At 52.7% G+C, this 15,367-nt stretch overlaps 2 protein-coding genes across 2 annotated transcripts; both read left to right on the top strand.

The window, feature by feature from the left end:
- Positions 1 to 3,520: 3,520 nt before the first annotated feature.
- Positions 3,521 to 15,367, top strand: rdgB (retinal degeneration B). Its single transcript, XM_029111903.1, has 15 exons — positions 3,521 to 3,763; positions 8,190 to 8,404; positions 9,040 to 9,251; positions 9,559 to 9,680; positions 9,843 to 10,061; positions 10,178 to 10,699; positions 11,217 to 12,304; positions 12,395 to 12,536; positions 12,852 to 12,906; positions 12,985 to 13,094; positions 13,495 to 13,760; positions 13,987 to 14,252; positions 14,418 to 14,608; positions 14,699 to 14,970; positions 15,087 to 15,367. Exons 2-15 carry the CDS (start codon positions 8,327 to 8,329, stop codon positions 15,318 to 15,320), a joined length of 3,777 nt encoding a protein of 1,258 aa, XP_028967736.1. The 5' UTR covers positions 3,521 to 3,763; positions 8,190 to 8,326; the 3' UTR covers positions 15,321 to 15,367.
- Positions 4,447 to 6,930, top strand: LOC100899566 (uncharacterized). Its single transcript, XM_003744925.2, has 2 exons — positions 4,447 to 4,586; positions 4,972 to 6,930. The coding sequence occupies exon 2, from the start codon at positions 4,975 to 4,977 to the stop codon at positions 6,604 to 6,606; it is 1,632 nt and encodes a 543-aa protein (XP_003744973.1). The 5' UTR covers positions 4,447 to 4,586; positions 4,972 to 4,974; the 3' UTR covers positions 6,607 to 6,930.

Consider the following 15,367-nt stretch of genomic DNA (forward strand, 5'->3'; position numbering starts at 1 on the left):
TGTAAACTTCATCGATCCCCCTCCACACATATTCCGCGGGAAAGGAATTTCCGGGACGTAAGTCAAGCACACGAGATTACTTTATCGTCCGCGTTGTTATGGTCCTCTGTTCGGCAGGGGACGGTGGGCATATCTGACCGGGGACAATATAAGCTCCTCTCAGGCTGCGCGGCCCCTTGTTTATTGCATCGCGTTGTCAAAAATCGGCTATTGACCCTTTGATTCCCCTTGTCGGAAAGCAGAACGTATGAAGCCGTCGTTCGTGCAGGCTTATGAGAACAGGGAAATATCTGTAAAAGATCTGCAGAAGCAGAAGGGAACTCGAGCGAGGATTCCCCGAACGATGTTCATCTGTCATTCTATTCAGAACGAAGGAGGTAAGCAAATAGTGATACATATCGGGAGAAGAATGTGCTCGTTCAACTTCAGGGCCGCACCACAGGCTTATGCTAATCCACCTCGCCCCGCAGGATGACTTGTACGAGAGCCTGACAGGTTGAGTTTCTATTCCGGGGTCGCTGTTTTCAGCGAATCGGTAAATTCAACGCTCATTCGTTGGAGTCTGCAAGTCGTGAATGTAGCTCATTCCTGCTGCTCTGAATGAGACTCGTTTCGGCATCGACGTGAGAGAATATGAGGGAAGTCTCAATCCTCTCTTGAACGCTGAAAGCTCGTTCGAGCACCCTACTCCGACGACCGAATCCGCTGATTATTAAGAGGGTGGTTCTGACTCGGTGGAGCCCTACGAAGATGTGTTCAAGAGCGACTGAGTGCGGAAATTTTCCACAGGGTATTTTCCCCGATCTCCGAGCTATGCGATTCGAATATCAGTCGAAGTTCGCCCTCGGTGGAGTGATCGCGAGGCGAAGCATCGAGCGGGACGAGCCCTAAGCGGCTTATGACACTCGATCCTGGCGAGTTTCAACGCAGCCGACGAAAGGTTCAGAGGTGAAATGCCGATCGAGTTCGGCTGCAAAACTTCCACCTAGCAACGACGTCCCCGAGCGCTCACCCCGAACAATATCCTCCGTCTCGTTGTACGTATACGCTCTTCTCTCTCAGGTATGCATATGTATCCTCACCTAGGTATACTGCTCTACCCCTCTCAGGGTGAATAAAAACATTGATTGTATCCTCTACGGAAGGCAGAAATACAGATCTAGTGAATAGTTTCGTCCTCACTTGATATCTGTTACCCCCTTCGGAGTCTTGTCAAGCGGAGAACCCCGCGTATTCAGAGGACACCTTGGCCCATTCCGCGCCAAGCGATCGGAGTCGAGTGATTTCGGGCCTCAGAAATCTCGACGAGCTTGAAAACCGACAGAAGGTCTCACGTCGGAGGAACGGCTCGAAGCGCACCTCTTCTCCGGTAGTTTTCTCTCTTTGCACACCCCGCTTGTGATTCCCAGGAGCTTAGCGACCGGAGCGGGCAAGGGGCCGTAAACTCCGTCTGAGAAGAGTCCTTGTTCAAGAGAACCGTGGCGATTTTCGACCACCGAGAAATTTCTGTGCAACGCGATTGTCCCCTCGCTTGTTGTTCGGTCATCAGCAGTAGAGCTCGAATCACTCGCGAGGGAAGGGTATATTTCCCTGATTTTCCGGATCTGCAGCCTGCGGGAATTTCGACGGGAGAGTCGAAGATGAAGGAGCGTGAGGATGAGATTGAATCATGCTGCGTAAGGTCGACTCCGTTGCAGCTGCCCGACTATGCTTCCTGGTGGTCTGATCCATCATGGATGGGACATATGCTACGACCATCGGCGTAATTCAATGCGTCGCTAAGCAGAATCGTGGCAACGTGTTGTCTCCCGGAGCCCTGACCTCGGACGCGGAATTCTCTCGATCCCCAAGACGATATTGGCAGCTCGAAGATAATAATAGCGGGACCGATTTCTCATCAGGGATCCCGGAGAGGAACAACGAGACTCCCGTCATCGAACATAAGATTTGATTTCACGGGTCGGGACTCTTCTTCTTGATTTGCATTCATCATTATATTTTCGGGAGAAGACGGGCGAGACGAGATTCCGGCCGTGAATACCTAGTCCCCGGCCTGGGCCGTCTAGATCGGGGAACTCCTGTCTCTGCGCCCGGCACGGGCTCCCCGTCAGCACCGTGTATCTCCTCACGGAGCGGGAAACGGTTTCCTTTCGAAGCTCTCCAGACTCCTACCCATGCTAACTTTCCTCCAGTGTCAGGCTACTTGCTCGCAGCAAGATCCGGCACGCTTCGGCTCGTGGTTCGGATATAGCGTGGATCAGGAACTCTCGACACCGATCTCGATCGAGTCCCCTGCGTATTACCACGAGATTGTGTCTCGAATCGGTTAGGGGGAATCGGGCAGCCCATGCACTAGCATGACAGCTGGCAAGTGGATACGGCATGCCTCGGAGCGATGCAAGTATATGTCTTCTTGCTTTGAAGCTTTCAATTGATGCAGCCGACACTTGTCCGATCAATGGGAGGTGCCGTCCTGAGGGAAGCCCTAAGTGCGCGGATTTTCTCGTCGTAAAATCCGCAGAGCTTTTTGCGGTTCTTCATCTATTCGGGGCCGTCCAGTGTTCGATTCTAGTCTGAACTTGGCTTACTTCTCACTCAATGGACGAGCAGAATTATTGACACACGTTGTATTTCGGGATCGGCGTCAGAAACTAAATATAGATTTTATAGCTAAGCGGAGGGCTGATATAAGCTCACCGTGCACGGTAGCTGGATACGGCAGCAGTGTCAATATCAACAATAGCCATGAGGGATGCCGATTTCGCGAAGGACTTGCGGTCGGACGCTGCATCGCTCGGAAGTGCTCAGGATCCTCTGGCGAAACGCATCACAAGGCCAAGCAACGTTTGCTTTTCGAATGAGTTTCCAGTTTGGCCGCGGTTCACTCTCCGGTGCACTCCGTTACTCTCGCTTCTTGAAGGTGGGTGAGGAACGGAAAGCGCAAGGGAGGCGATTCATGTGAGCCACTCATGGCGGGGGAGAGATCTCTCCTGCCTGGAATAGTTCCCGGAAATTCACTTCGAGCAAGAGTAGGGAGCGATCTGTAGAACTAATCGTTTTATTTGAGGGATTACCCTTGCGCTGCCTCAAGCCCGTCGATTGGAGGCAGCTCCCGAAGAGTTGAGTTCTGAAAGTAGAGTCCGCGCGGATCTTCCGGCAGCTCTCCGTGGGCGCTCCGCATCCAGCGCTGTCATCGATTCAAAATTTGGCGCCATCCGATGCATCGGCCACCGTTCGAAAAGTCACGCCAAACGGCTCGCGACAGGTGAGTACGGTCGACGGATGGGGTTTCGGGAGAGGAAAGAGGATTTGCAATGCGGCTGCCGAGCTTTTTCGCTGAGGGAAGTCTCAGAGTTTCAAATGTTAAAGGTCAGATTCCCGGTCGGTCGTGGAAAGGGTTCAGTCTGTGTGCGGCCCGCTGCTGGTGGGAGGGTATTGGAAGAGAGCGGTCGTGGTGTGCAAGTTCAGCTTACACTAGCAGCGAACTTGCAGCTATCGACGACGACAGCGATCGGTGCTCAGCTCGTCGTTCGTGTCTGACGGTGCCGTGGAATTTTACAGGTCGGATGACGCTGGCGTCAAAATCAGTTCTCTGCCGCGTTTCACGACGGAACATCTGAAGCTGATCCGAACTGTCTCACACTGAAGCTCATCGAGCACTGTTCGATTGTGTTCTCAGAGTCGTTGTTGCCTCGTTCTCAAGTCGCGGGAGCGAGCACCGTGTTCGTCCAGCTGTCGCCCACCGTCGGGACAGACGTTGGAGGTGAGTTCTCTCGGCCGAGTATATGAACGAGTCCAGTCTGGTTAGATAAGCATCTTGGGTGAGCCTTGCGCGAGCGAAGTGGTCGGAGAATCCGCTGGAACGAGCGAAAATCGTTGAGATCCTCCCTGGGAACTTTTCGCGTTCATTCGTGCGTGACCAGCCTCCTTGCGTTCTGATCATCGTATTCAGAACCGACTGCCAGAACGAGCTCCCGTGGCGAAACGAGATGGCATTCGAGTGTCAGCTGGCTCGCGATTCCGAGCGCGTTTATCTATCTCGTCGTTTGCTCCTGTAGAAAAACCTCGCTACAGGCCTTTTGGCATGCCTTTCATGCCAAAATGACGGCAGCGCGACGGCAGCCCGTTCGCCATCAGGGGTTGTGAAGAGCCCCTCTCGCTAGCGTGCGCGATTCTCGATAAGCGCTGGGAGCCTGGAGAGCAGGGGCCTGAGGGCGGCGCGAGCTCTACTTGTTGCGGATGTTGACATCTGTCAGTGAGACCGCGATGTTTTCACTCACAGCGAAAGCGGTGGCGACGAAAGCATTAGCCACTTGCGAATCTGAGATTTTGATGCTGTAAGCGCATTCAAGTCGACTCGTCCAAACGTCATCGAATGTCGTAGCGCTTCCCGCCACTCTGATACTACACTTGAGCGAGCTGAGCGTCGACGATTGTGAGCTAACTCTTGACTTCCGACTCTCCACGCACCGTCAGCAGGCCCTTGAGCGTCCACGTAGTTGTCCCGAGTGTGGCGATCGAAATCGTGACAGGCACCGAAAGTGTTCGTTTTCGGAGGTCCTGGAGAAGTTCTCCCTGTTCGATCGGTGGGTCTCCTTCACCAGTCACATACACCATAGAGGCAGAGGTCGGAGACTCATAGAAACTTCGACAGTCTTCGTCCGTGGGCGATTGTTCTCTTGCTGTTAGGTGACTGCCATGAGCGGTCATTGTCGTCTCGGAAGCTCTGCGGAACTGTCGAGCCGAATGATGTTCTCTTTGACTGAGAATGAGACCTCAGATCCACGGAAGCCGTCGCTAATCGCGACATCCGAGTCGCTGGATCGAGGACCCCGCATGCGTCAGCGGAGAAATTTCCGAATGCGTAAATTGCTGACGACGCGGTTTCAGCTGCTGCCAGCGGGACCGCGCATGTCTGACATAAGTTCATTATTTGTTTGCATTCCGTTCTTTTTTGAACCCCGATTGCAGAAAATGCAAGCCGACGATGTCGTTCAACTGGTCTCTGGCCGTACACAAGGCGCAAAGAAGTTCATCCGCCCGTTAATGCGGAAAATGATATCGCGACTCTTCACGGATGAACCATCAGCGCCACCATTTGAGGAAGCAAGCGAGACAGTCGCCGAAGAAGTTCGTGAAGAAGCCGACAACGAGTCTAACGCCGAAGCCGGCCAACACGGACTTTGCGAGAAATTCTGCAGGGCCGCTCTCGTCCACATTTTTTTCCTCTTATTGATCCTCGCAATCACATTCAACTGGTCTGCCGCTGGTTCCGCCGTGGCACGGAAAACCTGTCTCTCCTACAATAAGAGCACGGATCCCTTCTGCGTGGCCTGGAACAAGACTTCTTGGAATCGGACGCTCTCGTTGGACGGCATGCTGACACGACACCACCGGCACAAGCATCAGAGAAGTGAAGCTGAAGATGCGGCCGAGCTCTATCTCTTCTACCAGGGTCTGATCGCTTTCGTTCCCCCCTCGATCCTGGTTTTGTTTTTGGCGTCTTGCTGTGACGAGTTCTCCACTTTCAAAATTCCCCTCCTGATCAGCATTACGGGCAGCGTGGTCACAACGATCGCGAATTTGGTCTCGTCTCTATATCCTAAAGCACCGCTATTCTACGATATCCTCACTCCCCTCGCGGAAACTCTTTGTGGTGGACTCCCGCTCGCCCTGATGTGCGTCTACGTCCACGTCGCCGCGAACGTGAGCCGCGCGAAAAGGACCGTTACCTTTTTTCTACTTCAAGTAGTCTTCATGTTCGCATTCGCCGTCGGACGTCTGGTCGCTATTCTAGTCGTAGCCCAGTGGCACGACTGTCTCCCGATATTCGCGATCGCGATTTTCTTCTTCGGAACCTGTATGCTCTATTCGATATTCTTCGTGCACGACGTAGTTTTGGACGCTAGCGAAGACGAGCCGCGTGAACACCGAAGACACCGCGGGGGACATGGCGCTCGATCGGATCCAGTATTGCTTTCTACGCGACTCTTCAGCCACCATCATTTGTTCTCGTCGGTGAGGGGTCTCGTCCAGCAGAGGGTGCGAGGTACACGTTACGAGTTGGTGTTCCTGATCGTCGTGATCTTCTCTCTTGTAGCCACGACGCGAAGCTCCGTGTCGAGTTTCTTTCTCGACGCTGATCCGGACAATGCCATCCTTGACAGCGTGATAATTATTCTCACGTTATTGATCGTTATGCCGGTTTTTGTGCTCATTGTCAGAATGATACCAATCGATAGCAACTACACAATAACTTTCATCGGTCTTCTCTTCTTGACAATTGGTCAATCGCTTCAGTTCGCAACAAATTCCCCCGCTCTGGGCCACGTTCGACAGGTTCTCCATACGATTTCGAACATCGCCCCCGCCGGCATTCGAGCCCATGTCGCGACCCTGGTCGAGAAGAAAGATCTAGGTAAAGTCTATGGAGTTGTGGCCGCCTGCGAGTCGGTGGCTCCGCTTGTCGGCAGTGTTTTCAGAAAGTTCGTCGGCCACGGACTAGGCCAGCTTCCGTTCCTTGTGCTCACTGGAGGCTTTGTCATATTTTTGGGCGTAAGCCACTTCAAAGACAGACGCTCGGATCGAGCTCAGCTGGCCGCATAGATGCGACCCCCCCCCCCGAATAAGAGCCCCGATTGTTCTCATGATAATTAAGTCAGGAGCTTTACTCACTCCGCTTCTTCGGAGAGGAGCCCTTATTTATGGTGAAGGATCGACGCCGATCGCAGCGAGTCGACACTTCCTGAAAAGAGACATTGTACATAGAGTGGATCTCATCCGATCGTTGTCATAGTGTGGACCCGTGACGATATGACTACTGTTCGATCCAACCCCGATTGAATTCAATTGGAATACCTTAAGATGCCAGAGGTCCGGTGTCAGAATATGAAATGTACATGTGGCTCGTTGATAAAGCCTGGTCTGTTTCGCATTCTCTCCATTCATCCTTCTTTTGCTGGTGCTAGCCTATTCCCCTAGTTCACTCGTTTTCATTCATCTCCGTTCTCCATTGGCCGAGGAAATGCAAGTGCAGCTTTCACGACCTCAGCTTCAACCTCGTGACGCAGCTTCGCCGAAACTTTCCTGTGGTGAACTTTCCGTTCGTTCTGTCACTGTCCGAGTATGGACCTGCCTTCTGCCTCGCATTCAACTTCGTAGCTCCTGGAACGCATGGAACAATCCTTCGAGAGTACCGTGCGGGGTGCGAGTCAGGCAGATGTAGAGCTCGTCCATCCGAAGCATGACGAAAAACCCGAGGGCTGAGCGTCTCGATCGATCGACGACGTAACAAGCATCTGATATCCCATCTCTGATCAGAATGAAGCAGATCTCAGGTGACGTAACATCGACGTCATCGCGCTTCGACGAACGCTTCGATTCGTAGCCGCAATCTTCTCCGGTGCGAAATAATTATTCCACGCTTAACTGCTGAGACTTGAGATGGGAAGGTGGGACGGGGGCCGAGTGGGCAGCGACGTACCTAACTATTTATAGAGGCAAGCGGAGACCCGTTTCGGAGCGACGAGCCGTAAAGCTAGGGATAATGAGTTGCTTCCTCGTCTCTTATTCCCGGATCTATACGGCAGCGGCTCGATACAGTGAGGTACGCGTAAGACCTCGTCTGCAGATCCCGATTACGTTTCTGGATTAGAAGGCGGCAATTTCCTTGACTGTTGCTCCGTGACCACGTCGGATCGGGGAGACGGAGCGACCTTCGTCACTCGTAGCGCCGTAGAACGCATAGCGGTATTCGAAGGAGGGAGCTACGTATCCGTATCGGATGATTACGAAGCGCCGCTCGTGCAACAGCCCAGTCTGGGTCCGGAAAACAGCCGGAAGTCGCTGCTCTCACTCAGGAGGTCTGCATATGCTCGGCTTAGAGCGGAAAAGCGGCAACGGTTGCACGCTCGGAGAACTGCGAGATTTGACCTTAGCGCCCTCGGTGGAGGCTCAACGCCACTCGGGAAGGACTTGTTTTGCTGCGGTCGCTGCCGTTCTGCCGTATATACTTTTTCACAAATCGTCCGTGTCTCTCGGTCGTTATTAAATAGCTGAACCACGAGGGGCGCACAGGTGGTCTGACCGATGGTGACATCCTCGGGAAGCTCGAAACCCGCATCAAAATATGCTAAGTTTCTCATGCGATTTCGCAACAATCCTGGATTTCCCCTAATTCTCAATTTTAGAAACGAGCTCTCTCCATGCAGAGCACTGACGCGGGCTACTGTCCTTGTGGCCGGCCGGTCGCATAGCAGTAGACCTAATCGTTCCTACTCACCTCAACGCTTCGGACATCGCGGTCGCACCACCGAAGCAATAAAGAATGCTCATCAAGGAATATCGGATTCCGCTGCCGCTGTCGGTCGAGGAGTACAGAGTGGCACAACTTTACATGATTGCCGTAAGTTTTGCGATATGGTATCGATTTAGATTGAGTATGTAGTCCGAGATGTGAGCAATCGACGTGAGCTCTTGATCTCTTCATGAATTCTCTAAGCGGAATATTTCCTCATCTCACAGAGACAGAGTGAGTAGCCCCTGTTATTTTTTCGACGAAAACAATGGAAGTTCTAGTCCAGCCTCCGCTCGGAATCTAGGGGGAGCAATGACGAAACTGTCAGATAGGGTCAGAAATTCCAACTATTCCACTTAGAAGAGCTCATGGAATGAAACTCGCCCTCTATTCGATTTTAGTAACGCTCGAGTTGTAATTGTTTGTTCAATCGCTCCGATCGAATTCCCGAGAAGTGGGGTGAGCTCTCCAATTAAAGATTAGGAACAATGGTATTAGCTGGGATTACCCGAGCCGAAAGTTCATCTCTCACTCACAATCAGCCCGCGCGACGGTCGACCTTCGCCCCGCGGAGACTCCCTCGACCTTGTCGATTCGTCGGAGACCCACAGTCATTCTGTAACCAGATCTGGGGGTCCCGCTAATTTCTGGATTCCACACCTGGACCTGAGCAATTCGAAAAACCTCCTGCAATTCCATGACGCCAAGACTAAATTGTGCTCTCTATATCTCACTCCGAGCAGAAGAAAAGTCGTCAAGAGAGCAGTGGCCGGGGCAGCGGAGTGGAAATCCTTGTAAACGAGCCATACGAAGACGGTCCCGGGGGCAGCGGCCAATACACGAGGAAGCTGTACCATATCGGAAGTCATTTACCGGGCTGGATAAAAGCACTGGTACCGAAATCTCTGATTGTCGAAGAAGAGGCTTGGAATGCTTATCCGTACACCAAAACAAGGTGAGAAAACGTCTCGTAAGTTCGCTGAATATCTATTCGATCTGTCTTCGAACCGACAGCGTACATTCCAAGCGATACGGAGCTGCGATATCCTTTTTCGTTGGACGATCGCTAGCTGATTAGGCCATCACTCCCTGTATGACCTGAAGAAATGCCGGAAAGATATCCGCACTGAGCTCTGATCCCTCTGGACGACAAGTTTTTGTAGTAGGCGGCGGTCGATCTGTGAGTGCCTTGACCGGCGGGATCAGGCTCAGGACAGATAACATGCTCTACTCATCAGTAACTCTTGTTCCGATGCCATCAGGTACTCCTGTCCGCTGGTGGATCGTTTCTCCATCGAGCTCGAAACGAAGTATTTCAACGACAGCGGCAGCCAAGATAACGTTTTTGAGCTCACAGGGAGCGAGCTGAGGAATAGAGCAGTCGGTAAGCTTCTCTCGAGCTTGAACACGTTCCTCATATCGACAGGAGCATATCGATTCCTTTTGATCTCGCTGTCACGACGGGACGGCGGCTCGTGGTCGTACTTGAGAAATCGAGGGGAAACGGTTCATCGATCATTCGACGATCTTTTGCTCCCCTCCCCAGACTTCATCGACATCGTCAAGGATCAACTATCATCTGGAGACTATGTGGAGTCTGAAGACCCCGCTATATTTGTGTCGGAGAAAACGGGTCGGGGACCTCTGAGCGAGAATTGGATCGAAGAGAACAGCGGGAAAATCATGTGCGCCTACAAGCTGTGCCGAGTCGAATTTCGCTATTGGGGAATGCAAACAAAAATTGAGAGATTCATCGATGATGTGGGTGAGTTCATTTCAGCCTCCGGCGAGCGATTCAATCCCGAGAACATTGCGACAGCCTAATCCTTAGAATCGCAAAGCCTCGGGTTTCAACGAATTCGAATCTGATGACGATTCCAGGCCTCCGGAAAATTAATCTCCGCGCTCACCGGCAAGCGTGGGCTTGGCAGGACGAGTGGCTCGGCCTGACCATCGAGGACGTTCGACGAATCGAAGCCGAAACCCAAGCGGAGTTGGCACGTACAATGGCTGAAAGCGGCGATCCCGAAGATTCACCGACGGAGCACCAAGCTGCCTCGAACACGGTGGTCGATCTCCATGCCATCGACGCAGATTCGAGTGAACCTGTCGATTTGCAAGGTGTCCAATCAAGAAGCGGTCACAGATTAGGTGCGCATAGGAGCTCCGCCGAAGCCAAAAAAACAAATCGTCGGAGCTCGCGTCATGTTATCCAGTCGACGGTGGAGCAGGTGGCGTGGCGAATGGAAGGAATTGTCTGTGACAGCGACTCCGAAAGCGATGAGTTCTTCGATGCTGAAGACGCCGATGAGCCCGGGCCTTTGAACGTCGCACCGGAACTGCGGAGCTCACTCACGAAATGGAGCTCTGTCGAAATGGTCCATCATCAGGGAGATGGTAAGCGCCATCGATCCGGGTACAGGGTAACTCGTATATGACAAGCTCTTCAGCTATGCGCTGCCAAGAAACCCAAGCTCATTGGAAAAAAATGAGATCTCGCCGTATCCCTTGCAAGAGCCTCCGGAACCAAAGTATTATTCATGAAGAAAAATAATAAAGAATCGATCGAAATAATCAACCGTTGCGATCCCCCTTCCCCGATTTCCATAAACCGTATTCGAGGCAAGCGGTGAAGAAATTCCCTGTCCTGTGCCCGGCGCAGATATCCACCCAAAAATATGCGTCGACCCCCTTACGCTGACTGACGATATTTCGGAAGTCATTAATCTCTCTTCCATCATGATTGTGGAGAATTTCCTTCAGAATTTCCATTATACGATTCCCATATGGATATTTCTCTTAAGCAGGACGAGCTCAAACGAATCGATATAGGCTTGGAATCTCGGCCGTCTGCACCCTCCGCCCATCCCCTGCTCCCTCAGTATCTCTAAATGTTTTCCTTGTTCTCTGTACTCCACAGTGCCAGTTGACGAGACAATCTTTGCCCCCACCCACGTTCGGAGGACCCAAGAGCGTGCACACCATTGTCATCTGGAAGCCGCTACGTCAGGCCTCTCTTCTCCGGGAGCTTCACCCGGCCATCAACACGCCACGATGGCGTGTCCCACGTCGGTTTTGCTCCTCGTCGTCCATGGTGGAACAGTTCTCGATCATGGGATCGATCAAGCGCAAACGAAAACCACAGATTTGGCCACATTCTCGGGAACTGTTGACCTAATCGTGCGACAGCACTATCCTGCTCTGCACGGTCATGTTGTCACGAAATTGGTCCCCTGTCCGGCAATCTGCGCCGAAGCCTTGGCCGTACTAAGCAACCTCAGTCCGTTCGGTTTTCAAAGCTCACCCTCGTTCGACGGAACCACCCACGGCCAAGATCCCCTTCCAATGACGGCTCTGCCTCTATTTGCTTGCTCTACGCCGGAATACGACGACCATCTTTCGAATGCTATCGGTGCTCTGAACGGAGCCTATCAGGAGTTTCTCAAATCAACGGAAGGTTTCGGTTTCAACGGACAAGTCGTGATAATTGGAGATAGTCTGGGCTCGGTTCTGGCGTTCGACGCCATCTGCCGAACAGCCAATCATTCGTCAGAAGGAGCAGGCTCTCATTTTGGCAGCGAGTCGAGTCTCCAGGAAAGCAAAAGTAATCCGCTGATCTCAATAAGCAACGAAGCCACTTTCGAGGGGGAAGACGTCACGAAAAAGAATTCAGGAGCTGCATCAGCCACCGGGAATGTCACTGCCGTAGGTTCGAGCGCGGGAACGGCTGCAAGCGGTGGCACTATGACGCTATCGGGTCCAGAGACATCAGATTCGTCCCAATCGAGTTTTTTCGATGCGACGTCTTTCCAAAAGCTCCTATCGGCCCAGGTCACGCCGGGAAGCAAGAGACGAAGGAGCAACTCCGGGGGCCCTGAGTTGAAACTCGACTTCGAGGCCTCGGATCTCTTCATGTTTGGCTCCCCGATGGCGCTCATCTTGAGTTACCGTAAGATGGTTTCTGGGGACGAGAAGACCAACCCGATCGCCAAACCCGGAAACACCCAGGTGCGTAGAATAGACTGGAGTGGACTCCCGACTAAAGCGGCCTGCTCGATATCGTTCCTGCCAAGTCACGAGAGAATGTTGCTTTCCCAGGTGTACAACTTGTTCCATCCCACGGATCCGCTGGCAGTGCGGATCGAGCCATTGATTTCAGCCAAATTCTCTCAACTCCCACCGATCACGGTGCCTCGCTTCCAGAAATACCCTCTAGGCGACGGTCAGCCGATTCATCTGCGTAAGTTTAGAAATCCGTTCGATCAACGCCGAGAATGACCCGTGCAAGATCTACAACGTTTTAGCAAAAAACCGCACCCATGAGATACTCACGATCGGTACTGAAAGGTTCCCACGATCTCGGAAATTGGCGGAGAACTAGAGGAACAATCCTGAGAACTTCCCCCTCGGTGATTCGAGAACCGCCATAGCAGGAGATTCCCCCTGAGATCTCTCAATGAGATAGATTCTCTTAACTCCTCGTCGACTACCCCGTTCACTGTCGACGCATACGGGAAAATCCGTAGGTTGCTTACATTGTCGCGTCTTTTCTCAGTCGAGTTCCTGCAGAGTTACTCGCTTCTGTTCTGTGAGACACCTGCAGCCGCACCGCCTAACAACCAGAGCTCACCGACACCGGCACCTCATCCTACGACACCGCAGGCCTCGGAAGCGCCTTGCAAGAGCAGTCCGGCGCCAAGTCCCTGCCAGCCGGGACGACGTACGAGCGAGGCTTCGATCACCTCCACGATGTCGGGTCTATCGGATTCTGCTCTTCCACTCGGCACCATTCAAACACGTGAGATACATTCGCATACGACAGTGCTCGATCGATGATGGCGATTCATCGTCGCTACCTCACATAATGGCGATTTCCTGGCTGGCCTAGACGGCCGGCGCGTCGGTGCCCCTGTCGCTCGTTTTCCGCTCGCGCTTCCGCGAGTCTCCTAGCAGGAGCGATTCGAATCTCCTCTCCTCCGTGATTGATGCTTTGCTGAAGATGCTGTACTCGAGACCGAAGAGCACCTGATCGCATGCTTGTAGTTTGCGCATGTTGTCGCACAGATATCTGGATCCTGAATAAACGCTTTGCGACACACTCATCCCGCGACGAGACACTCGCATTCCAGAGCGAAGTATCGCATGCGAGATTTCAAGGTTTAAGGATTTCCTCAAAGATTGGTGCTCTGATTTTTCAGTCAACAACCGTTGGTGGGGGAACAAACGTATCGATTACGCCCTCTACTGCCCAGACGGCCTGGCTCACTTTCCGACCAACGCTCTGCCCCATCTATTTCATTCATCGTTCTGGGAGAGTCACGACGTGGCAAGTTTCGTACTCCGCCAGCTGATTCGCTGCGATACTGTCCAACAGTGCATCGATGCAGACGCGCCGGCTCCGTCCTTCGTGTTCGGACAGCCGAGAGAAAAATGGCTCAAAAAGAGAACTTCCGTCAAACTCAGGGTGAGAATAATCGATACGTGTCCGGTGGCGACGACTGCACTGGAGAATGTTTCGCTGAAGATCGTATTCTACTCCCACCCGAAGCGCCAGAGCGATCAGCTCCGGCATCTTCCGATGAGGAGGAGAGCCGCTTTAATGATTCATCGAGTTCTGCAAGAACCAGGCGGAAAGCCCACCTGCCTCTGTGATGGTCGATCCCTGACGGAATATTTCCTCCTCTCCCCAGAATGTTACTGCCAACCACCGAGCTAACGACATCGTGGTCAAAGAAGGCGATCCTCAAATCCTGAACGCGCGCTTCTTGTACGGACCCCTGGACATGGTCGCTCTCACTGGGGAAAAGGTCGACATACATGTTATGCGAGATCTGCGCTCGAGCGAATGGATTCTATTGGCTACTGAGAACACGGATAAGACAGGGAGAATCGTCTATAGGATTCCCGAAGAGAAATCTCTAAGCTTCGGTCTATACCCCATCAAAATGATTGTTCGGTGAGTCCGACGTCTCCGACTGAGTCAGCATCAGTATCTGGGACACCCTCTGTCAACCCAGCGGGAAATCGGTTTCTCCGCGTGACCTAAACACGGGACTGAGGGGCTCCTGCTGCAGGATGCTCCGAAAATTCAATCATTGATCGCGATTTTGATTTTATGCAGAGGGGATCACACCAGCGTTGATTTCTTCTTGGCCGTTCTCCCACCGAAGACGGAATGCGTCGTGTTTTCAATAGACGGATCGTTTACGGCCTCCGTTTCCGTTACGGGTCGCGATCCGAAGGTTCGCGCCGGAGCTGTCGATGTCGTGCGACATTGGCAAGAGCTAGGCTATCTGATTTTCTACATAACATGTAAGCAGAAGGGAGAGTCCCTCCGAGAGGGGATCGATCATATGATCCATTCGTGGCCATTCATCCTAATCGTCCGCTCTGATCTCCAAGGTCGACCTGACATCCAACAACGCCGAGTGGTAGCATGGCTCGCTCAACACAACTTCCCCCATGGGCTCGTATCGTTCGCCGAAGGTATCTCCTCAGGCCCCTTGAAACTCAAGACGGACTACCTCAAGCAGCTCCAGACCGACGCTGATATAATTTTCCACGCTGCATATGGATCTCAGAAGGACATCAGTGTTTATTCATCGCTGGGAATCCCGCCTGAGAAAACTTTCATTGTCGGCCGAGTCAGCAAAAAACATCTAGCCCACGTCACGGTAAGAATCATTTCGCGATATCGATCCCGATATGTCCGGCTGTTTTCCAGAAAGCGGAGAGTCTGAGTGAGAGCCGAATCGTTGAACATTTCATCGATGAGAGAATTCCGTTCCAGGCCTTGACCGAAGGATACTCTCAGCATCTGGCGGACCTGCGCGTCCCCGGTGCCAGTCGCCCAGCCCAAGGAAATGCTAGAATGGTTCTCTCTCGTGGCTGCTTCGGTCTTCCAGGTCTTCCTAAGAAACGTCGCTCGGCGAAACGCACTTCTTCCTATCCGCTGCCACCGCGTAGTCCGAGCGCTGGAGCGTCGGGAGTGAACCTGACTCCGAGTCACAAATCCAATACCTGAAACAGTCATACGCCTGCCGGGAATGCCCCAAGAGCTGAATAGGCGAT

The sequence above is a fragment of the Galendromus occidentalis genome, unplaced genomic scaffold (assembly GCF_000255335.2).
Source record: "Galendromus occidentalis unplaced genomic scaffold, Mocc_1.1 scf7180000077475, whole genome shotgun sequence".
In the NCBI taxonomy this organism is placed as follows: domain Eukaryota; kingdom Metazoa; phylum Arthropoda; class Arachnida; order Mesostigmata; family Phytoseiidae; genus Galendromus; species Galendromus occidentalis.